Below are 23,957 nucleotides of genomic sequence, written 5' to 3'. Positions count from 1 at the left end.
AGGCTCACTGTGCAGAGTTGCCTCCCTTAGTGAAGATATGATCTGCTGATCGAGGGTTTTAATGTCAGACTCACCTGGAGTAAAATCCTTGGTCTGACAACATACCCATGCTTATAGGTTTCAGAAAAGTTTGAAAACCATTACCAAATAATTGCACTCCTCCCACATGAAGCCAATATTCTATAACTGATTTTCTGTTAAAAGCCTCATTGAAAGAACTCACTCACCAACTTGGGGGAATGATTGTTTGGTTTGGGTTTTTTTAATGTTTGTTATGCAATATTTAAGATAGTGTAAAAAGTTCTAAGCAATTTTTTAAATTTCATGTATTCTTTTGTCAGACTAATGAGACACTTCGGACGTTGAGAATGACTGGGAATAAAATTGGCAACAAAGGAGGGATGTGTTTCGCTCAAGCCCTGCAGGTCAACTTGACCTTAGAGGCCCTGGACGTTGGGGATACTGACATGGTAAGGATTTAGCATAGCCCAGTCATCTATGCATCTTCCCGAGGCAAGTGAGTTAACTGACTATAAAAGTCCAGTTTCCACCCTTGCCGAACTAAGCTGGTATTATGGAGTTACATTTTGGCTGGACTAACGAGTCTATGCATAGTCCAATCAAAATCGCGCACCGAAATCAAAATCCGGTTAGTAAAGTGTCATGCAGATTTCTGTCGACTGCAGGATTTGCAAAGCATGTGCACCGCTAACTCGTTGTCAACAGATATTTTCTAAATCTTTTCATGTTTTTAATCAAGGTGCTCACGTGATTTGATGCACATCGCGATGTAAGACTCGTTTTATCACAATATAGATCTTAATTATCGGTCAAATCGTCTTGACTGGGCGCCACTATTTTGTTTGAAGCAAATGCAAGTGATACGAGAGGTTGAATCTGATTGGTCAATAGGAGAGGCTTAGAGGGGACATAACTGGTAATAGCCACTGGTGGCGCTATGATCGAGTCCGAACACTTTGTCCGTGCGATTTCGTTTAAACTATTCAGTGGATTCATCTCAAACTTAGTACATATAATCTGTGTCATATGGAGGGGTGCAGTCAAAAGAATTTATTTTTTTTATTAATTTTCCATTTTTTAATGAATTTTTCAAACCCTAACCCTATCCATTATTTTATTTGAAACTACTGACACTCTAGGCGGGTCTGGGGTATTAGTGAACCACGCTCACTTTTGCCCTTGTTTAAGATGTTTTCATTTTTTTAAAATACTTCTCTGAGAAATTTCTTTGAGAAATTATGAAATTTGCAGGAAATCGAAATTGTTTTTTCAGACAATTGAGAGTGTCATCGCCATGGCAACTGTGCTTAACCAGAACAAGACCCTGAAAGCACTGAACGTGAATAGACCCATCCTGTTCACACACCAAGAGGAGACCACGGTCCACTTCTCCAAAATGCTTAAAGTAAGACGTCAGTCAAGCTCCCCTCCTGTCATAGTAATTATTGTGACCTCTTCCATCATAGTGATGATTGTGTAAGCTGTCACGCATGATGACAGTAGGCATGGCTCAATTAATGATATACCAGCATAGGACTCCAAATAAAGTGCCAGTTGGACAGACTGCACAAAAGTCTTTATTTTGGTCAAAATTCAGATTTTTTAAGTTCATATTTTCTGAAATTCAAAGGTATTTAAACATTGTAGTTTAACAATGCAATCAATGCAATAATGTGCATTAGAGCCTCTTCCTACTAATAGGTCCCGTAATTACTGAAATACATGTCACTTGTACAAAACCGAAACAGTTTCTAACTATGTTAACATGGAATTAGTATTTGAGTGGACCACTCCATGCATAGACGGATCCAGAGGTGGGGTCCAGGGTCCCCTACCCCCACCTTTTAGAAGCCAAATGTAGTATGTTGTAGACACACACACACCTCCCCCACCCCCCAACACACACATATCTCCCCCCACCCCCACCCCCCAACACACCTCCCACACTACACACCTCCCCCCACTCCCAACACACACATACTACCACCCCCAAACACACACACACACACACCTCCCCCCAGCCCCAACACACACACACAAACACCTCCCCCACCCCCAACACACACACACACAAACACACTCTACCACCACCCCAAAACACACACACACCTCCCCCACCCCCAACACACACACACACACACACACACACACACACACACACACACACACACACACACACACACACACACACACACACACACACACAGTGTGAACCCACACACACACACCTCCCCCCAACACACAATAACACATCTCACTCCACCCCCAACACACACACACACCCCAGCTCACACACACCTCCCCCCACCCCGTACACACACACACACTACCAACATACACACACCTCCCCCCACCCCCAACACACACACACACACTACCACCCCCCACCCCCAACACACACACGCACACTCTCAACCCCCTAGTTTATTGAGACAGTAGGCAATGCATCGATGTATGGAACTTAAAAGTAGTTCCTACAAGGTGACCTCATTTGCATATTTATCGGATCGTGATACCAAGTTTTTCAGATAGGTTTATTGAATTGATAATATTAAAATGTTAGCCGTTATCCCTGCATCCCCCTCTCCATATTTCCTAGAGGGGATAGTTTTCTCGCTGACCGTTACCTTGATGCCCTGGTTTTGTTGCACAGGTAAACCGGAGTCTGGAAGAATTACATCTGCAGAAGTACGATATGCGAGACTTCGGAGCAACTCGTCTGGCGGAATGCCTCATGGAAAACTACACCCTGACATATCTCGACCTCAGCTGGTATAGCACTTGCTTTCAAATCACAGTCACTGGGTTACAATAGGTCTCTAGCTCTCTATTCCTTGTCGGGGACATGGGTGTGGCCAAGACGTCTAAGGCACCACAATTTGCTGTGCCGAGTTGCGTCCCTTGGTCATGCCAGGAACCTATGATTGCGGGTTCGAATCCTGGTTCTCCCCAATTATGTTTCTAGGTTCTCAGCACCATGCCATGGGGCGTTGAGGTAGCCCAGTGGTTAAAGCGTCTGCTCATCACGCAGAAGGCCTGGGGTCGATTCCCCACATGGGTACAATGTATGAAGCTCATTTTGGGTCTATCACCCACTCACCCACTCACCCACACACCCACCCACCCTTGGGCACGCCAGAAACCTATGATTGTGGGTTCGAATCTCCAGTTCGCCCTGATTATGTTTCTAGGTTTGTCAGCACCATACCCGTGTTCGTGGGTTTCACCGAAGTGGTAAACGTCTGAGACCTGCATCGCTTCGGGCTTTCCTTTCACATTAAGCTGACATGCCATGATATAACTGGAATACTGTTAAAAGCGGCGTTAAACCCAACTCACTCACCATAATAGAATAATAGAATAGATGTCCATGAAAAGAAACATGACACTCATCATCTGAGTGATATTTGTGTTCTTTTCCACAGGAAATAAGTGGCGCAGTAGGTAACTGCTATTGCTGTGAGTCGTTAGTCGTTAGTCGTATATTCTCCTTGTCGTAACGTCAGATATTTAGTTCAGATTAATCATTGCCTCTGTTGACAGCCATCCTATAACTCACTGAGAGAGCTGTCGTACCGCTGGTCTGATGTAACTGTGACGTAGGTGGCTAAAATCTATCAAAATATCCTGGACTAATTACCCAGCAAGTCAAGATACATATCCTAATTAGGAGGAGGATCTGGACCACACCTTGCATTCTCAGCAATAATCATTTACAACTTTCACATATTTCTCTACAACAAGTTGTCAGTCATTTGATCCAATTTTAAGATTTCACAGAAATATTGCAAAGGCTTCCCCAACGATAATACTGTAGATCTTGAAATTAAAGCGAGTGTGAATTAAATGCCAAAAATGCGTGTGGTCTTTGCTAGCATTTTTATACATTGCATTTATATCAACAATAAGACATTTTGGATAGCAAAAATACCAACTTAGACATACGCTGATGTATTCCACACCACTGTTTATTGAGCAGCACTTGTATTTAAAGTATATAAACAATGTCATTCAAACACTAATTACGTCCTGTGAATTGTCACTGCTGGGGTCAAGACAAGAGTTCTACTCACTTATTTCATCACTGATCACACCTGCAAGTCCAGACAGACGCCACCCTTTGTTCTTTGCGACTGCGTCAAAGGCCGACACGAGCCAGCGCGCATGTATTGTTTTTGCGGAAGTACTTTACTCAGCGCTAATAAGCGGTGCTATTTGATGTGTGATTGGATTAATGTAAGGTTGGATTAAGGTGAGGATTCTAAACCTGACTGAGGACATCTTTAGAAACTGATACTTGAGAGGAGGTGGCTCTCCTACATAGGAGATACTAAGTCCTACGTAGGAGATAATAAGTTCTACGTAGGAGATAGTAAGTCCTACGTAGGAGATACCAGAACCTCAGTATCGGGTGGGCTTGCTGCCTGTATATGATGTTGATTGGCCGGTTTGTGTTTCAGCAACAGAATCACACGAGATGGCACGAAAGAGTTGGCCAAAGTTTTGAAGAAAGACACAGCACTGAAGACACTTGATCTTGGATTCAACAGACTTGAAGATGATGGTGCCCTGCATCTTGCCGACGCCTTGGCAACCTGCAACATGACACTTAATACGTATGTGTTTGAACTACTTACAGACTCGTTAGTGTTCAAAGTTAAATCCAGGTGTCTTTGTATCCCTAATGAAAATATAGATTTACACGGTCCTGTCACTAAAAGCAGCAAACCAAATGGGGGCGGTCGGGTAGCCTCGTGGTTAGTGTTCGCTTGTCATGCCGAAGACCCGGGTTTGATTCCCCACATGGATACAATGTGTGAAGCGCATTTCTAGTGTCCCCCGCCGTGATATTGCTGGAATATTGCTAAAAACGGCGTAAAACCAAACTCACTCACTCACTCACTCACTCAAACCAAACGACTGACCAATCAGAAAGTTCAAAGTGATGAAGAGTCTGGTGTTTTGTCAGACAAATTCAAACCAGATTCATTTCATCCAAATGATTGATACTATTCAGCACAAACAAAAATTTGTTTTCGGTACAGTGCAATTCTCATCATGGCATTTTGAAAATGTGAAAGATGGAAGAAAATGAACTGAAGGTATCTAACTTTTGATCAACACATAGATCGGCAACGTTTGTTTGTCATTCATGATGCTATAGAAATCAATATCTCCAGGAATGCAACACATCAAGTACTGAGTTTAAAAACTATGCAAGTGGAGACTGCTTCTCCCCTGATCGATAGGGGTGTGGTTAACTCAGCTCTGGCGATATTTGTCCGATGTCATAGAAGTAGAGAATGGATGCGAAAAGAGTCCCAATGGACGTCTGTTTGAATCATTAAACTAAGGTGTCTTGTAGCATGTTATATTCAACTGACACTTTTATTGATATTTGATATACAAAGTTCAGAGTGTCCATTCCTGATTTTTTTGCTAAATTATTAATCAAGGTTTCTTTGAAACAAGGAAATCATTTTAATACTTAGCAACGGCTCCAGAGAATGCCCAGTGTTAGAGATATGAAGTACTGAAGTTAAGTGTGGGGCATGTAGATGACACGCAGGTCACAGGGGTCGACCCCCATTGGCTGGGGCCACCCAGAAGTATTCGGGAGAGTCCCTAGTACTCACAGATTGATAGACCCAGGTCAATCCCTGCCATAGGTTCATTAATATGGCCAAAATCCCCATCGCCCTCCTATTATATCTTACTCAGATCAGGATTAGGCCAGGCTTTTTTTATTTTTAGGATTACGGATTAATCAATTAATTAAGTCCAGGGTTGGAAGAGGGGAAAAAAAGAAGAAGAAGCCAGATGCATTTTGTTTTAATGCAGAATACCTCTGGCATACTTTATGAACATATTCTTTGCTCAAAAGACAGCCATTTGTGACGATAAAGCCCCTTGAAACAATAAAAATTCTACCACTTACAACACGGACAATTGTCAAGGGAGGCTATTCATGTTCCACTTCGAGATCAACAAAAATTGATTATGTATCTCTTTACTAGTTTACAACAGTAAATTCATATGTTTTTTTATTAAAAGGTGATGATAACAAATGAAATACCTGACTACGTGGCTATCGGCGGAGGGGGGGGGGGGTTGTGTGTTGGGAATCTGATTTTTTTTTTTTTACATATTCCCAAAAAGTCGAAGGGTCCGTAATCTGAAAAATATAAAACGCCTGGCCTTATAGAGTTGGAGGAATTGTAACAAATTTTAGGAGAAAAATTATGAACAGAAATTTCAGAGTGGGACTATAAATAAAACACTTATCAGTCAGGGTGCCTCCTCCTTTGCCCTCCTCCCATCTGTGTTCAAGAAACTACCAATCCTTAATTTAACTTCAACATCTTCAAATTAGATTTCTTTTGCTTATTGATTATTGAGATTGAAGGAGAATGAAAACAAATGTCACAATTCATGGAATCTATTGACGACAGTATGTGTGTAATTGTTTCACAACCACTAGCAGGGTCTTGACAAACTAAAGATCATAATTAGGTCAAAGTGATAGGATCCTGACTTGACTAAGGGATACAACTCTGCACAGTGACTTGCAGTAGCTTAGACAGCTGAACCGCCCATACCCCCTGACAGTAGTAGTGAGCTAGCAAAGTCATCATATGCCTGTTTGTTTGTTTGGGTAGGGGATTTCTCTTCCAAAGGGTTAATAAACAAATAAAGATACAAGTGACATTTTTGTAAACATGTTTTTCTTAAGGTGGCCATGTGAAAGTATTGTTAGGAAAAACAAACACCTTTGAGGAACAAAAAGAAATATGGTTATACCCCTGTCCATTCAGCCCCTCTGTGAAGCTTTATAACAACTGAACTCGCTGCTCACTGTTTGGCAGAAAGAAAAAACTTCTTCTCGAAAGTTTCATTTTGTGGATTGGGGCGGTCGGGTAGCCTAGTGGTTAAAGCGTTCGCTCGTCATGCCGAAGACCCGGGTTCGATTCCCGACATGGGTACAATGTGTGAAGCCCATTTCTGGTGTCCCCCGCCGTGATATTGCTGGAATATTGCTAAAAGCAGCGTAAAACCATTTACATAGTAATTAGAAGAAACTCCTAAAGGACTTACCTTTCTTTTGTAAACATATTCAGTCACAATCACTACTCTGTGTCTCTTGTTTTGGAAATGACACTGAATGGAGATTTTACGACTGCTTCTTCTGCTCTTGTTGTAACTCCAGCACTGACTCATCTTCCCAAGGCAAGGGAGTTATATGACTTTAAAAATCCAGTTTCCACCCTTGCCGAGCTATGCTGGAATTCCTGGGTTCGATCGTAGCCCCACCAGTGGCTATGACGATGTCCCTTCTATGTCCCCCCTATTGACCAATCAGATTCCAACCCATAGTATCACTTGCATTTGCTTCCAACAAAATGGCAGCACCCAATCAAGATGTCTTGATCAGATCGATCATCAAGATCTATAGTGTGATAATACGGATCTTATGCGAAGTGCATCAAATCACGTGAGCACCTTGATTGAAAACAAAAAAATCCAAAATAATTGGAAAATATCTGTTGACACTAAGTTGACAGTGCACATGCTTTGCAAATCCTGCAATTGACCGAACTCTGACAGTTTATGAACCTGATTTTGATTTCATTGCACGATTTTGATTGGACTATGCATAGACTTGTTAGTCCAGCCAAAATGTAATTCCGGCCTAGTTCAGCAAGGGTGGAAACTGGACATTAATAGTCAGTTAACTCCCTTGCCTAGGGAAGATGTCTAGCCCGAAGGTGAGAGTTTTGGGTTAGATGGCTCAGTGTTAGATTATTCTTTCAGTCACTGGTTTGTCTGGCACAGACTCTATTGTTTTCAGGCTGTCGCGAAGTAGCTGGAATGTTGCTGAGAACAGCTGAAACAAACTATGTAGTAATTAATTTTGCCCTTGTAGGCTTGTGATCGTGAGCAACAACATCGCCAGCAAGGGGCTGTGTGCAATCGCAGACAGTATGAAGACCAACACCTCTCTGTCTAAAGTGTTCATCTGGGGCAACAAGCTGGAGGAACCTGCCTGTGTTGTAAGTACAGCATGTCATCAAACTTGTCGAGAGTGATTCAACAAGAAATGATTATTCTGTAACAGGCTAAGAAAGGAAATTCATACAGTAAACCAAAACAAAAGTTCTACAAAGCGATCTCTCAACTACCGTATATGACCGCGTATAAGCCGAATTGTGAGGACCAGAAAAAAGATTCTGTAGAAAGGGGTCGGCTTATCCACGGGATACACTTTCATGATAGTATTTTTCAGATCGTGATCTGTCAGAAACATCGCCTGAATGACGATCCGATAGATCACAACTTCCCGAAAGTTTGGAAGTTGCCAGGATTAGAGCCATGATTGTTATAAATTATCAATAGAGTTATTATTATACACCAATGTTGTCATTATTAAAAGAAATGTTATGCATGTTACTACTTCCGATAATGAGTTTTCAATTGAATGTATACATTGTAACTCCAAAAAATTATTAACAAATTTGTTTTTATTCTCGGTTGAAAATTGAAACCAATCAGTCAATTAAACTAATCGGGACATGATTCCAAAATTACAAAATCCTTAAATATTCCAAGTCTAAGGTAGTCACATACTGTATTCCAGTATTTTACTCATCAAGGAATACATTTGTATAGGGAGGCCCTTTCTCAGGTTGTTTGTACACAACTGTTTATTAGGCTACATACTTGTTTGAACAACCAAAAAAAACAACAACAAAAATGAACGCCCGCACACCCACCAGCACTATATTTTCCAAAGCCATTGGGGGGCACGGGTGGCCCAGTCGTCTAAGGCGCCACGATTCGCTGTGCAGATTTGCGTCCCTTGGGCACGCCAGAAACCTATGATTGTGGGTTCGAATCCCGGTTCGCCCCAATTATGTTTCTAGGTTTGTCAGCACCATACCCGTGCTCGTGGGTTTCACCGAAGTGGTAAACGTCTGAGACCTGCATCACTTCGGGCTTTCCTCCCACATTAAGCTGACACGCCGCGATATAACCGGAATACTGTTAAAAGCGGCGTTAAACCCAACTCACTCACTCACTCACTCACTCACTCACTCACTCACTCACACCAAAGCCATTGCCTTAGAACCAATGCTTTTCATTTTTCAAGCCTAAATGTTTCTGCTATCTGACTGATAAGTTGGCTGTTGTCTGTTGTCTTACAGTTTGACCAGGGGCGGTCTGGTAGCCTAGTGTTTAAAGCGTTCACTCATCACGCCGAAGACCCGGGTTCAATTCCTGACATGGGTACAATGTGTGAAGCCCATTTCTGGTGTCCTCCGCCGTGATATTGCTGGAATATTGCTATAACCCTGGATTAAGCCATACTCACTCACTCACTCACTACAGTTTGACCTATACTGGCTATAGTATGCTCAATGTTTATGTAGCAAACACCAAATAGCTTCATTTAACTTCATTAAAAAATTGCTTTTCAGATTTGATTTTCCCCAAATTTGTTTAGGGTCAGCAGAATCTGGATTAATGTTTTTTTTCAAAAGTTTTGCCTTATGGTGTTTCTAAAAATTACCATAACCAAGAGACATCGCATACATGGGGATTCCGGGTTTGAACAGGTCCCCAGCAACCTATCCTTGTTGTTAGTGAGTGAGTTTGGTTTTACGCCGCTTTTAGCAATATTCCAGCTATATCACGGCAGGGGACACCAGAAATGAGCTTCACACATTGTACCCATGTCAGGAATCGAACCCGGGTCTTCAGCGTGACGAGCAAACGCTTTAACCACTAGGCTACCCGACCGCTCCTCCTTGTTGTTAAAGGCGACTATGTGGGTTGAGGGGTCAGGCTCTAACTTGTATGATGGCCTGGCATCGTACCCCAACACCATGGATAGTTGCTATAAGTATCGATCAAACCGTTGTCAGGTCCTGTCTTGATTATTTACAGACTGAGATCCTATAGCTGGAATATTGCTGAGTGCCGAGTTAAACAACAAACAAACAATATAAAATCAACAAACATGATTTTAGTGTGACGTTTTGGTTTGTTTGTTGTTTAACGCCGCACACAGCATTATTCCAGCTATATGATGGCGGTCTGTAAATAATCAAGTCTGGACCAGACAATCTTATGATTGACATCATGAGCATCGATCTACGCAATTTGGATCGATGACATGCATCAACCAAGCCAGCAAGTCTGACTTTATATGTATGTTTCAGGCATTTGCAAATCTTGTTGAAACTGGACGCCTGGATCTGACAGACACAGATGTTAAGCCTTATGTTGTCGACGGTGTCACCAGTTTATGTGAACAGAATCATCACATACGCAGACACTACTACTCTGCGCCAAGCTACGGCGATGACGTGCCATCATGGCAACCACCAGGTGTACACGAACCAAGGTCAAAAGAAATTACATTCAAGGTGTAAAGAGATGTTAGCTGTGATACAAGTATTCCTGGCGATGCTCGGACTGTTTCAGCGAGGGACGTGAAGTGGGAGGTCATGTGACCATAAGGAAACTGATGGGGGAAATGATCCATTGATGCAGTGGTGCATCCAGTGTTTCCAACTAACAAAGTTCGCCAGTCCGAGAACAGTAAATTTAAAGAAGGACGGGTGACATTTTTTACTATTAGTTTGATGGAAACTCTGTGGCACATCATTTTTGTAAACACATGAAAATAAAAAAATAATTTCTTATCCTGCAAGGATTCCTTTTAAACATCACATATGGAACGCAATGAACAAAAATTAATTCCCTTTTATTATATACTACTCAAAACAAGTTAAGGACCACCCAGCTCTTTCATTTTACAATAGTTCCTCTATCATGGCTAATGCGAAAGAATTGGGTGTGTTTTGGGTTTTTTCGTAGTACAGAAATAGTAAAATTCTCAAGTATCAAAATTCCCCACCATCCCTGTTTGTTTGTCTGACTTAAACACACTCCACACTAGGGCTGTTACGATTCCCTCTTTTTTTTGGTGAATCGAACCATATCCCTTCATGAATTGAATTCATTATTCGTTATTCGTGGACGCAAGAATCGAATATTTACGAATATAATAAAAAATAAAATGAGTGTTTTTTAACTAAAAATATCCATAAGAATTAATTATATCCATACATAGATTTCTTCAAAGATATTTATGTTTAATTTGACAGTAATGTGGTCATTGGATATGTCGCATTTTAGCAGATATTGGTACCTGGATAAGTTAGTACATAGCATGTATAATAAACAAAAAATCATTAACACTGTCAACATGGTCAGACCATGGCCAAAAAATTATTTTTTTATTATTAATAAAAGGATTAATAATACATCAACTGATACTGACCTGTAATTGTATTCGTGAATAAATATTCATATTCGTTACCCTATATTCGTGATACGTATCGTATTCGTTGCAGGCTTACTCCACACACACACTGAAGTTAAAAATTTGAAATGTCCCCCCCACTCGCCACCTCGCCACCTCCTTTTAAAGATCCTCCATCTGCCTCTGTCATTTATCAACACATTGAGCAATGATATGTTCCATTCATATTTAGTTCTGAGACTAACATCTACCTGTCTTTGAAACTGTCACTCTGAATTGTCTGGAGCTTTCGTTGTTGTGGGTATTTTACCCATGCATTTTAAGATCATTGGGTATCAGTAATTCTATCTGGGTATTCCAATTTCTGTTACCCACTAGGTTTTACACATGTGGGTATTTAAGTTAAATATTTAAAAACACTATTCATCTAGTCCCTGCAAACTGGTGTCATGTGGGTTTTGAGAGCTTTATAGGACTGACAAATACCACGATACTTCCACAAGAAAGTGTGATGGCAAATGATCATGATGTAACTGTCATCGTGGAGTTTGGCAAGATTGACGGAATGCCCGTTTATAATTTCAAAATAAGTTGCTGATTTGCTAATCGAATACGCAGGGTTACTTCACAATATTTTGATGATACGCATAAGTTTTATTTTTGTAGTTTATCTGTAATGTTCATTTCGTATTTGATACGCTTGGATTTTATTTTACTGCATATTTCTGCATTTCTGCAGAATCAGATACACAGCTTATCTGGAGCTCTGCTGAAGACAGATAGGTTGTAACAATATGTTGAAACAAAGACGTATATACGTCTTTGGTTGAAAGGATATATCGCTCAAATACAATAGATACATGAGAACTTAGAATTGTCTTTCATTTTCAATTCAACAAGCATGACTTGAGAACTCTACACAAAGTCAAGAAATAGTATTTTGAATTTCATGTCACACCTGTTGCAGAGATAAATCTAGGTGACACGATCGAGGATTCACACAATATAACAGCACATTCCTTTAACATTGATCACTCTTACAGATTTATCAATGTCTAACCACAAGTAACTCAACTCTACTTTCGGCATGTATGATGCATTGATAGCATTAATCTTTACAGCTAATATTTCTTCCAATTGTGTGGATCGATGCTCCTGATATTAATCACTGGATTGTCTGGTCCAGACTCGATTATTTACAAACCGCTGTCAAATAGCTGGAATATTGCTGAGTGCGGTGTAAAACAACAAACCAACCAATCCCATTGTAAATAACATAAACGAGTGATCCCAGGAAGACTATTAGTTGTGACTCTGTACATTACCGTAACATGTATATTTTGTAAATAAAATCTATGTTGATGTGAAAATATTGTTATATATCACTATTGTCCTGACATCTGGGGATGTGAACATTATTTTGTGAGAGTGAGTTGTATTTTAAGTGCATCAGAGCATGTGGTTAATCTAGGATTCAAACCCGTTACCCGCAGATCCAGGTTTAGCAGTGCACAAGACTACTAGGCCATCTTGGTCCCGTGAGTGAGTGAGTTTAGCACTAATCAAGCACGATGATTTCAGGGACACCTTCTTATATTGTCCCAATGTTGGAATGGAAACCCTATGGCAAACCAAGGCTACGAGGCCATCTTTGTCCTGTGAGTGAGTGAGTTTAGCACTAATCAAGCACGATGATATCGGAGACACCTTCTAATGTTGCCCCAATGTTGGAATCGAAACCCTATGGCAAACCAAGGCTACCACACAGTCTCCCATGTTGTGAAAGAACCTGGTCACAGGAGGATGGCGGCTGTAGGTTTAGATGCAAGCTCCTAACACCGATATCCCGTTAGCAGAGCACTCTATATTATTGCTGTCACCAGTCAAAGCTCCCCGCAGTAAAAGGTGGCTACAACCATGCTTGGAGTTGAACTCGCAGCCGACTGACTGTTATGTTTACAAACAAGTGATGACTGCTGTGACGCTGAATACTCTTACCCCTGCAAAGCTATTTCCTTTGTTTGTCAATTTGAATTTCTGTTTCTTTATGACTATCATGCAATTGATATAGTAAGAATGTAAGGGGTAAGTTAGTTGATTTTCCGTTTGTCTGCAATCACAGACCAATCTGATCAAACAAACAAATAGTTAAATTCATCTGGGAAATATGGTCCGTCGTAAACCTTTTCAAAATTCGCTATGATGGCATTCCCAAAGACATAAACAAAAGTATAAATATTACTAGATTTGGGGTTAGAGGGCAAAATTCAAGATTCTTGTAATGGCCGTGCCTACGCTGGTGGCAGCGATGTTACGAGAGTGTTTCGAAGGTGTCATACGCTGGAGAGAAGCTTGGGTTTAGATGCAGCAAAGGGACACAACTCTGCACAGTAAGTTCCCAAACTCCACAACACTGCATCCAGGATTGTGAACCCCCTTTTCGAAGCAATCTCATTAAAATCAAATCTTTTACACTGATACAATACCTCTTAGATGAACTTTCTATCAACCAATCAGCATCGAGTCTTAACAATTCTCGGTTATCAAAAACTTCAAACCAGCATATCTGATATATGTATCTCAAAACCAAATGACAAGCTCCAAAAGTAAATAATTAAGGTGAGGTGAGATGAGGTGAAATGGGGTTTAACGTCGCGTCCAAGATTATTGCACTTATATAGCGACGTGCATGTACGTGTGTGTGTGTGGCTGCTTGTACTAGTCCGGACTGATGCCGATTTATAGTGCTAGCACACTGAAATACCATGCCCCAGTTTAACATGAATACCTCACTCAGACACAGTATATTGACTCCGAGCCCACCAGTCCTTGTTTTAGCCCCTTAATACCGAGCGCCAGACAGGGTAACAACAAGTACCATTTTTAAGTCTTTTGGTATGACGCAGCTGGGGATCGAAACCCCGGACCTTCTGCTCTCCGGGCGGACGCTCTACCACTAGACCACGGAGGCGGTTTCTGTATTAATGTATCGGGGTGGCAAGATCAAACATTAATTAAGAATGTATGTGCAGAGTTTTACCTTGACTTACAAAATTGGGTGTCCAGGTGGCCCTAATAATATATTTTAAGGGTCCTTGTAGACAATATGCGGGTCCTATAAAGTGATCAAAAGGTCTAGTGTACAGTACGTTTAGATAATTACTTAAGAGCCTGGAATGAATCAATGATAATGTGGACAGTGGTCATGATTGATGGATACAATTAGACATCGATTTGATGCGCTGTAGGTACAATGATTATTGTGCATTCTCCGGATTCAATATATTGTTTTCCTGCGTCCAATCACATTTGTGCGAACTGGATGCACATTTGTGTGTCGCATACAACCCAGTATGCATCAGCAAAGACGGCCAATTGGCACACACCTTGTTTCCTTTAATTCTTATACTTGGGAGACAAAAACAATAAACAAAATATGTGATTTTTAGATATTTATTTAAAAAATAACATATCATACACATAGAAATCATTCAGAATTTTAACATTTGAAACTAAAAAATTATTATGGCACATGAGTCAATAATGGAAGCCTTTTAGGGCCGTTTGTTTTTTTCTTAAATTTTCAAAGATACTAAGTTGAAATTTCAAGATACTTAGTTGAATTTTCAAGTTATAATCTTAACATTTCAACTTATCTTGAAAGATTATTATCATGAAAATTCAACTTAGTGTGTATCTTAAATTTTCAACTTAGAACCTTGAAATTTCAAGGAAAAAACAAAAAAACAAATGGCCCTAAAAGGCTTCCATAGTTACTTATTTCATGTGCCTATACTTTCACCATCTAGTTCAACCTTTTCATCCACTTTTCCTTTTCCTGTAAAGTTAAAGCGAAACTGGTTATCCGATGTCTCAAATTTGAAGGCAGCTGATTGGCTATCTAAATTCTCTGATCTCTTGTCACTGTCGTTAGCTGATTGGTCCTTGGGGTCTGTCAGTGAGAGGTCTGTGAGTTTCTCATCTACAGAACCAGAACCGTCCCCCATCTTCTGTTGTTGCTGGGAAGAGCTCAGTTTCAAGCACTTTGAGAGTTTTGTTTGAGATTCATCAGCGGGCTTCAGCACTATCTTCTTGGCAGCTGAAATGAGTGAGTGAGTGAGTGAGTGAGTGAGTGAGGTGAAATGGGGTTTAACGTCACGTCCAAGAATATTGCACTTATAGAGCGACGTGCATGTACGTGTGTGTGTTTGTGTGGCTGCTTGTACTGGACTGATGCCGATTTATAGTGCTAGCTCACTGAGATACCATGCCGCAGTTTAACTCCGAGCCGACCAGTCCTTGTTTTAGCCCCTTAATGCCGAGCACCAGACAGGGTAACAACAAGTACCATCTTTTAAGGTCTTTTGGTATGACGCAGCTGGGGATCGAACCCCGGACCTTCTGCTGACAAACGCTCTACCACTAGACCACGGTGGCGGTTCGAGTGAGTGAGTGATTGAGTGAGTGAACCCCAGGACCAGCAGATCTGGCAAAGCAATTTATTCACCTTATACCACTGGGCCATGTTTGTTTGTTGTATAACGCCCCACTCAGCAATATTCCAGCCATATGACAGCAGTCTGACCAACCAAGTCAGCGATCCTGACCAACCAAGTCAGCGATCCTGACCACCCGATCCCGTTAGTCGCCTCTTACGACAAGCACAGTCGCCTTTTAAGGCAAGCATGGGTTGCTGAAGACCTATTCTAGCCAGGATCTGGGCCATGATTGCTCATTGTTAATGGTTAGAAAAACCAGTAGGTCCAAAATGTTTTTTAACTAGACTACAATAACCATGGCAACTAATGAGCTTCCTGCTCCTATCAAGGAAAGAGGCATCAAATCTAAGCAAATGGGAGACCATAACAACCCATCCATAATTAGGTTCGATCCCAGGCCGTGTCATACCAAAAGACGTTAAAAGATGGTACTTGTTGTTACCCTGTCTGGCGCTCGGCTAACAGAAGCTAACTTATCCCAGTACTAAATCATTCCCAGCTGTCACATTAACTGGGGGCGGTCGGGTAGCCTAGTGGTTAAAGCGTTCGGTCGTCACGACGAAGACCCGAGTTCGATTCCCGACATGGGTACGATGTGTGAAGCCCATTTCTGGTGTCCCCCGCCATGATATTGCTGGAAAATTGCTAAAACGGCGTAAAACCAAACTCACTCACATTAACTAACCACCCAATCATCATTTAGACTGAGTGAGTGAGTGAGTGAGTGAGTGAGTGAGTGAGTGAGTGAGTGAGTGAGTATGGTTTGACGACACTTTTAGCAACATTCCAGAAATATCACAACAGGGGACATCAGAAATGGGCTTCCAGCCCTCAAAGTTGCAAATAAGATGGTCGCCAATGGGACCTAAATTTGAGTTTGTCTACTGACTAAAATCCAGAGGTAAACAAATGACTACCTTGAAAAAAATCTTGTTGCGACTAAATTCTATTGCTACACATCTGTAAACACAAAAATAAATAACATCTGATCTTGGAAAACACGTCTGCTAATAATTGTACTCGCAAATAATTCCTCCTAAAGTTGACAATGAACCAAAATACATAAATATTAATGTAATTAGTACTTTATTTTAGTTGACAATGCTCAATGGATAAGCAAGGAGATGCCTATATAATCTAGTAACATAAATTGTATCATTTTTCAAGTCACAAGTAACAAAAATCAAGTACAGTTTCCACGGATATACAATTCCAAGACTAGTGCTATAACTTGTACATATTATAATAGTTATTTGATAAAAGATAATTTCAAATGCTTTGGGCTACCTACAATATTAGCTTGACTTCTTCATTTTAACACTGGCTATCTGGAAAAAAATACTTGTAGCCATATGGCTACTCGGTAAAAATTTAAACTTTGAAGCCTCGCTTCCAATGTTGGCAATTGAACCCAGGCCTTTGGTGTGATGGGCGAACGCTTTAACCACTAGGCTACCCCAGTCCTCCTTTAAAACCTGCTTATGACAAGCGTGAGATGATCTGAGCCTGCACCAGCACAATAGGCGTACATAGTAACCATGGTAACCAACCTGCTGCTTGCTTCTTCTCATCCTCTTTCATCTTCTTCCTGTAGTCTCCGAGGGTCGTCCTCATCGCCTGCCGCTTCTTTATCATTGGTGCCTTGTCACTGTCCAAGATCTTCATGGCTCGCGCCAAGTCAAAACCTGCAACCATCGGAATGAATACATCCTGCATTACTCCTTAATGCATTTACTGCACACTTATGACAGAAACGAAGCCGTGTGGGGCCCAGCTGAAGAGATAAAAAGACGCCACACTCAGGAATATTCCAGCTACATGACGGCAATCTGTAAATAATCGAGCCTGGACCAGAGAATCCAGTGATTGATATCATGAGCATCGTTTGTTTGTCTGTTTGTTGTTTTACGCCGCACTCGGCAATATTCCAGTTATGTGACTGCGGTCTGTAAATAATCGAGTCTGGACCAGACTCGATTATTAACAGACCGCAGTCATATGACTGACATCATGAGCATCGATCCACGCAATTGGGATCGATGACATGCATCAACCATGTCAGCGAGCCTGACCACCCGATCCTGTTAGTCGCCTTTTACGACAAGCATAGTCGACTTTTACGGCAAGCATGGGTTGCTGAAGACCTATTCTACCCCGGATCTTCACGAGTCTCATGAGCATTGATATCATGAGCATCGATCAAAGCAATTGGGATACGATGACATGCATAAACCAAGTCAGCTAAGCCTGACCACCCGATCCCGTTAGTCGACAAGCATGGGTTGCTGTTCTACACGGATCTTCACAGGTTCAAATATATTTAACTCTATGAAAGCATGGAGAAATGGGTAGGGATAATTATATAGGGCATTTTTACCACTACAATTAAAAACTGTATAATTACTAAAAACATTTTCTCATCGGTTTAAAAATACTCAATAGAAGAAACCAAAGGTTGTAAAAATATAAAGAATATCCCTCGAAATTGAAATAACCAATGAGAATGATTAAAATATCACCACTTTAGCCTTACCCTGTTAAGTTGTCGCTGAAATATTAACTCCCTCACTCACCCTGCTTCGAGTCCAGCTTGACCTGGTGAAGCTTGAGGAAGAGCTGCTCCTTGCACCAGGCGACCTCACGCTCAAACCGAACCTCCAGAGGCTGAAGTTTTGCAAAGCAACCAGAATGTATTTTTGCTAAAAGACGTATGTCTTGACCTTCCTTTATTTCATACATTAGTTCAAGTTCTTGCTGCAAATGTGTTTTCGAGTCCGAAAAGCAATACTAGCAAATTAGAGCCGAGACAGATAATGGTTTCATGTAGAAATATTCAACTGCAGAGTTTGGGCTGGGAACAAAACTGGGACTTGGGGGGTGAAAGAAACATCATCATCATCATCATCATCATCATAAAAATAATAATAATATTAATAATACACCTGTTTTAACATGTTAAAGCTCCCTGACCTCTTAGAAAATTTACAAAGGGGGTGCTTATTAAAACCATTCACAAGTCAAATTTGTTTTAAGAGATCTAGCCGTAGAGAACAAACTTTAATAGTTCAAGTGTCGAGGAAACTAAAATGTTCTCCATAATAGTTACAATACCTTCTAACTACAGTTTCCTGTAATATACACAAGAAAATATGGACTGTTGTGTAAATTTTCAGTCTTAGCAAGGGGCACTAATGAAGATAACCTACAGATTGGTCCAGAATTTGGTGCTTAATGGAACAGGATGCTTAATGTGGCAAATACGGTAATGTATTTATATGTCGCCTGACTTCCAAATTGGACAGCTGTAATATCATTAACCCATCACCAGATCCGTGTGCACTGAGCACAAGTTGCCAACAGTCACATTACCGCCTCATCCTACCGGGTACCCATTCACTGCTGGGTGAAGTGAGTGAGTGAGTGAGTTGGTTTTAACGCCGCTTTTAACATTATTCCAGTTATATCGCGGCGGCCAGGTGAAGAGAGGTATATTTTGAACAAAGACACTTGCCTAAGGAGACAGCACATTTATGTGTTTTAGTAGGGGGCAGGTCTGAGGCCCCAGCAACTCTCAAGAGTCAAGCATCCAATCGGTCACCCGTCATACTCACCCTGACAAACGTAGCTAAACCTGACCATGCTGATACATGACCCATTAATGAGAAATAAGTACCTTTCAACACAACACAACACTTGCAGCTGTAATACGTCTTACGTATTGATATGTTAATGGCAATATGAGCAAGTTATTATGTTTTAATGCCAGATTTAGCACTATTCCAGCAATATCACCAGATTTTCTTTCAATCTCATTAAAATCAGATCTTAGTTCTCGCTATCCCATTGCTTGTCATGTCAGAACAACCTTTCATCCGACCAATCAAAGCGTCGCTTACCAGATCATGAAAGTGATGGTCGGTATGTGTTTTCTAATCATGCAACCTTGAAAACGTTTACATGGGGTATTCTGAACAACTGATTCCGTCAAAATCATCGTCTACCTGTCGCTTCCGTGGGATAAACATTTCAACGGAAGAGGCGTTGCAATGCCACTTGGGAATCTCTGCCATACAATCTCAACCATCCATTAGACATTCCAGAATGTTTGTACAGTTTTCAAAAATCTAATCAAGAACTGTGTCAACATATTTTTCAAATGTAGTCTGAGATGGAAGTCGCCAGGTTGAAACGGGTGTCGTAAAGCTCAAGAAAGCTGCTTTCTAATTGGCTGATGTCGACTTCTTGTTAGTCGTTTCAGCATGTTCAGTGGTCGGTCAAAGTTTGTGAAAGGTCATTCTGACGTGATCCGTAATGGGATGTTCTCAGATCTTTCTTTAGTGGAAGCGAGAACTTAGCTCTGATTTTAATGAGATTGCTTTGCTTTTAGCTCATTCAAACTGTGACAATAACAAGATTGTATTACTTCAAAAACACACACCTCATCATCTTCTTCCTCCTCTTCTGGTTCTGGGGTCTGAAAACAAAATATGTATTATGAGCAGTTCGCAGATAATTGAAACACCTGCAGCAAATGTCAGTAAACTTTACAAGCTGGATTTAAGACAGTTCTATCATACGGCCAACAGAACCAATACAGAGAAAGAGTCTTAAAGCTTAGTTTAACATCATTGGTTTGAATGCAATGTTAATAAAATCTGAATTTAAAATAATTACAACTAAAAGAATACTATTTTGACACTTTTGAACAAAATAATGATTTGTTCCCAATTTGCCTGGCAACGGGATATTCCATTTGACTACATGAATACCATCATCATGTTCTCATCCAAGCCACCTTCAGTATGTTTATAATTCAAAATTAATATTATCAGAACATAGTATGACAGATATGAACTAGAGGTGGTTGGAGGTAAATCCAAAGTTGCTTCAAATCTGAAAGACCCATGAAGGTCCTGGGTAGAATAGATCTCCAGCAGCCCCGTAAAAGGTGACTATACTTGTCTTAAGTGGCGACTAAAGGGATCAGGTGGTCAGGCTCGCTAAATTTGTTGATGCATGTCATCGTATCCCAATGGCAGACAGGGGTTGAAAAATTATTAAAAATGTTACTTGACCAAGGGCAAGTATGACCAACATTCTCACTTGCCCTATTTTAAAATGTACTAGCCCAAAATCAAGCTAATAAATTCAGTAAAATGTTACTGCTGCAGAACTGAGAATAAAATTCTGAAATTTGAACATCCATCAATAAACGTTCTCTAACGATTGCAAGCGTGTATGTTTGGGTACTTGGAACAAATGGTGCACTTCATGACTTTCGCTGTGTCATCATACGCAACCCAAGGAAACTGGTCTTTCCACCCAGCGATGAATGTTCGTTTTCGTTTACATTCGTCATACTTCTTATTCTTTGCCGATATACAACTTTTGGAATTTCCCTCTGCCTTCCTTTTAAGTTCGTCCCCACTGCCAAAGAAACTTAAAATAGACCGCTGAGACATGATCGGCCATGTGCGGTACTGGCAATATAAATTGTTATTGCAGATACCCCTCTGGGTGCTAATGAGGGGAGGCTACTCTGTCCTTTACTAGCTTACTCATTTGAAACAACAGATTTACTACAGTGATCCCTCGCTATTGCACTCTTCAATATAGCGCTAACTCGGTTATTGTTCGCGGTAACACGTGGTTCCCAAAACTTATATACACTTTTAGTAAACTCAAGTCACTGACACGATGTCATTTCCCCATCGCAAAAACATTACCACCTGCACGCAACACCGGAAATACCAATCAACAAATTCCGCAATTAAATCCTATTATTACTATCTGGTTATAAAAAAAACACGTTTGTACCTTGACATATGTTTGTAGCATATTTTATTAATTTTATTTAAAATTTCATTCAATACAGTTTAGATCAATTTTGCCGAAATCGTGCGTAAAGGGGTCGATAGATCGCACAACTCGCCGTTATTCAAAGCAACCACGGTCAGCGCCTCGAATGAACTTTAGTTGACAACGAAAAGAAACACATATTAAATAAATGCCATACTTTCACTCCTTAAAAGTCCCGTTTGTTGTAGTTCGACAAAATTATATTTCATCAAAGCTAGGCCTAACGAAGCATCTAAAGTCGGAAAATGTTTCAACCTCTCGTTACAATTTCCAAGAAACATGTGCCATATATGGAAGTGTTACTACGATTTAACAATGAAACAAGCCTGGTTCTCGTTGCTGACCTGCCTGACATCGAAATGTATTTATCCCATTGGTTGACTGGCGTAGCTGTATGCAAATTACATTGTCAGTCTGGGACACTAACAAAATATTAGCCAATCAAATACCGTAACATGATCACATGATTACATTCGCGTGAAACTTGACCCAGTTCATTTTGTGTGCTCTACTTGTCCACGGGCATGCTAGAAAACGTATATTACACGCCCGACATCTAAACCTTACTTGGCACGGGCGTCGGGCAATCATATTTTTCAAGCCCTGGGCATAGATCGATGCTCATGATGTCAGTCACTGGATTGTCTGGTTCAGACTTGATTATTTACAGACCTGCCGTTATATAGCTGGAATATTGCTGAGTGTGGCGTTAAATAACAAACAAACAAAACAAACAATCAAATCTCAAAAGCTGCATCTTCCTGGGGCAAGGGTTAAATGGGAACTAATATACATATATTATTTTTTTGGTTCATTAATTTTCATTATTATGGACAAGAATGCAGTTTATTAGGTATATAATTCTGGCGCTGAACACATCCAAATGTCACCGGTGTTAGAGTAGGTTACCCCGAAGTCTATCCTTAGCCCTTGGATCCCCTTTACGATCATTAGGGTTAGGTACCTGTTCAGTGACTATTATAGTTCTATAGAGCCTCCTAATATTCTTCACACAAAAACATCGAGTGAAAAGGATGAAATGGTTTAGGGTCATATTTTTGGCTACTTGGAACTGTCCTGGAACATTCACACAAGCCACTTTCACCGGCTACATTATTCAGTACTGATTCAAAATGGAACTCACCGTTGCCATGCTCATGCTTCCCCCAACCATTCCTTACTATTATCCACATTATCCTTACAGTGTTCCCTACCATACTTTTCTGTCAGAAAAATGACCGAGGAATTATTAAATACCATGTCATTCACGCATATCCGCGAGTTAGACATCTGACGTCTGATGCCACGAGCCGTTTTCAGTTCGCGCCATATCGGCTCATCCCTCACCACTCGGTATCTTGTAGATTAAGGAATGGGACGAGTGTGCCAAATGGCATCGGCATCACACTGTGCCTACCCATTATCTTCGTAAGTGTCTGTGACCTATTCCACCCTTTTCGTTCAGTTCCGTAACATTGTAGGCATGACTAGGTAAATTTGCACAAAGTTTATCAGTGTGGACGTAGCTCAGCCGGTTAGTTGTCGGGCGAACAATCCGAAATTCGCGAGTTCACGTCCGACGGATTCTCACAAAATCTTGTGGCTTGTCTTTAGTTGTGGTACTCTGAAGGTGCTCCAAAAATATAAAATGAAGTTACAGCAACACATCTCTATTCATTTGCTCAGTTCTGTAGGCGCTGTGCTCCAATAATGACAAGTTCATTTTATTTAATTTACTGAGAGATGAGAAAATTTCATTTTGTCAAGCTGAAACTCTCGGCCTTGTTTTATCCGAGCCCGTTATTTTATAACCGGTGCGCGCGAATTCTGAGCACCTTGTTGGTCTTGCGATTTTCGTCTGCATGCTGTCACAGTTGTTTGTGTACATGGACAAATCAAATATATAGGTATTTATAGAAGAGTATATCTATACGCGAAGGATCACCTTAACGGGAGCTGGTTTTGGGGCTTTGTTTTTCTTGCTTTTTGGCTTGGTTTGCTTCTTTTGATCCATCGTGATTTCGTCAACAAAACAGAGTAGTGTCCCTTTTTGGCGCCAGAAATGGAGAAATCATTGCTAATGGAGGCTATTAAACGTTACATTGTGATTATTAAGTATATTATCATGATGTAACATTTTCCTCTGCGATATCAATAATAGTTATAACAGTAATTATATGTACAGTATATATGAATGTGAATAATAACCACTGTCAGCGATTAAATGTATATAACATTATGGAACACTG

At 40.7% G+C, this 23,957-nt stretch overlaps 2 protein-coding genes across 4 annotated transcripts in view; one reads left to right on the top strand and one right to left on the bottom strand.

Moving 5' to 3' along the window:
• LOC139471344 (leucine-rich repeat-containing protein 34-like) overlaps positions 1 to 12,703 on the top strand; it is a 35,986-nt gene extending 23,283 nt beyond the window's left edge. For both annotated transcript variants that reach the window (XM_071253664.1, XM_071253663.1), the window contains exons 5-10: positions 342 to 470; positions 1,295 to 1,426; positions 2,675 to 2,793; positions 4,482 to 4,637; positions 7,946 to 8,072; positions 10,242 to 12,703. In XM_071253664.1, coding sequence (XP_071109765.1) covers positions 342 to 470; positions 1,295 to 1,426; positions 2,675 to 2,793; positions 4,482 to 4,637; positions 7,946 to 8,072; positions 10,242 to 10,454 — 876 coding nt within the window. In that variant the 3' untranslated portion in view covers positions 10,455 to 12,703. The remainder of the gene's footprint in view (positions 1 to 341; positions 471 to 1,294; positions 1,427 to 2,674; positions 2,794 to 4,481; positions 4,638 to 7,945; positions 8,073 to 10,241) is intronic.
• Positions 12,704 to 15,051: 2,348 nt separating this feature from the next.
• On the bottom strand, positions 15,052 to 23,750 carry LOC139471354 (UPF0488 protein CG14286-like). Of its 2 annotated transcripts, none has more exons than XM_071253673.1 (5): positions 23,654 to 23,750; positions 20,288 to 20,323; positions 18,423 to 18,513; positions 17,400 to 17,534; positions 15,052 to 15,449 (listed from the first exon to the last, which is right to left on the bottom strand). In XM_071253673.1, the coding sequence occupies exons 1-5, from the start codon at positions 23,720 to 23,722 to the stop codon at positions 15,133 to 15,135; spliced, it is 648 nt and encodes a 215-aa protein (XP_071109774.1). In that variant the 5' UTR covers positions 23,723 to 23,750; the 3' UTR covers positions 15,052 to 15,132. The 2 variants fall into 2 exon arrangements, with proteins under 2 accessions (XP_071109774.1, XP_071109775.1); XM_071253674.1 differs by lacking the exon at positions 23,654 to 23,750 and adding an exon at positions 22,966 to 23,032.
• Between the last annotated feature and the right edge of the window lie 207 nt (positions 23,751 to 23,957).

Source organism: Haliotis cracherodii, unplaced genomic scaffold (assembly GCF_022045235.1).
Source record: "Haliotis cracherodii isolate W230 unplaced genomic scaffold, xgHalCrac1.p SCAF_22, whole genome shotgun sequence".
Taxonomy (NCBI): domain Eukaryota; kingdom Metazoa; phylum Mollusca; class Gastropoda; order Lepetellida; family Haliotidae; genus Haliotis; species Haliotis cracherodii.
This window is presented reverse-complemented; position numbering and strand designations above follow the sequence as displayed.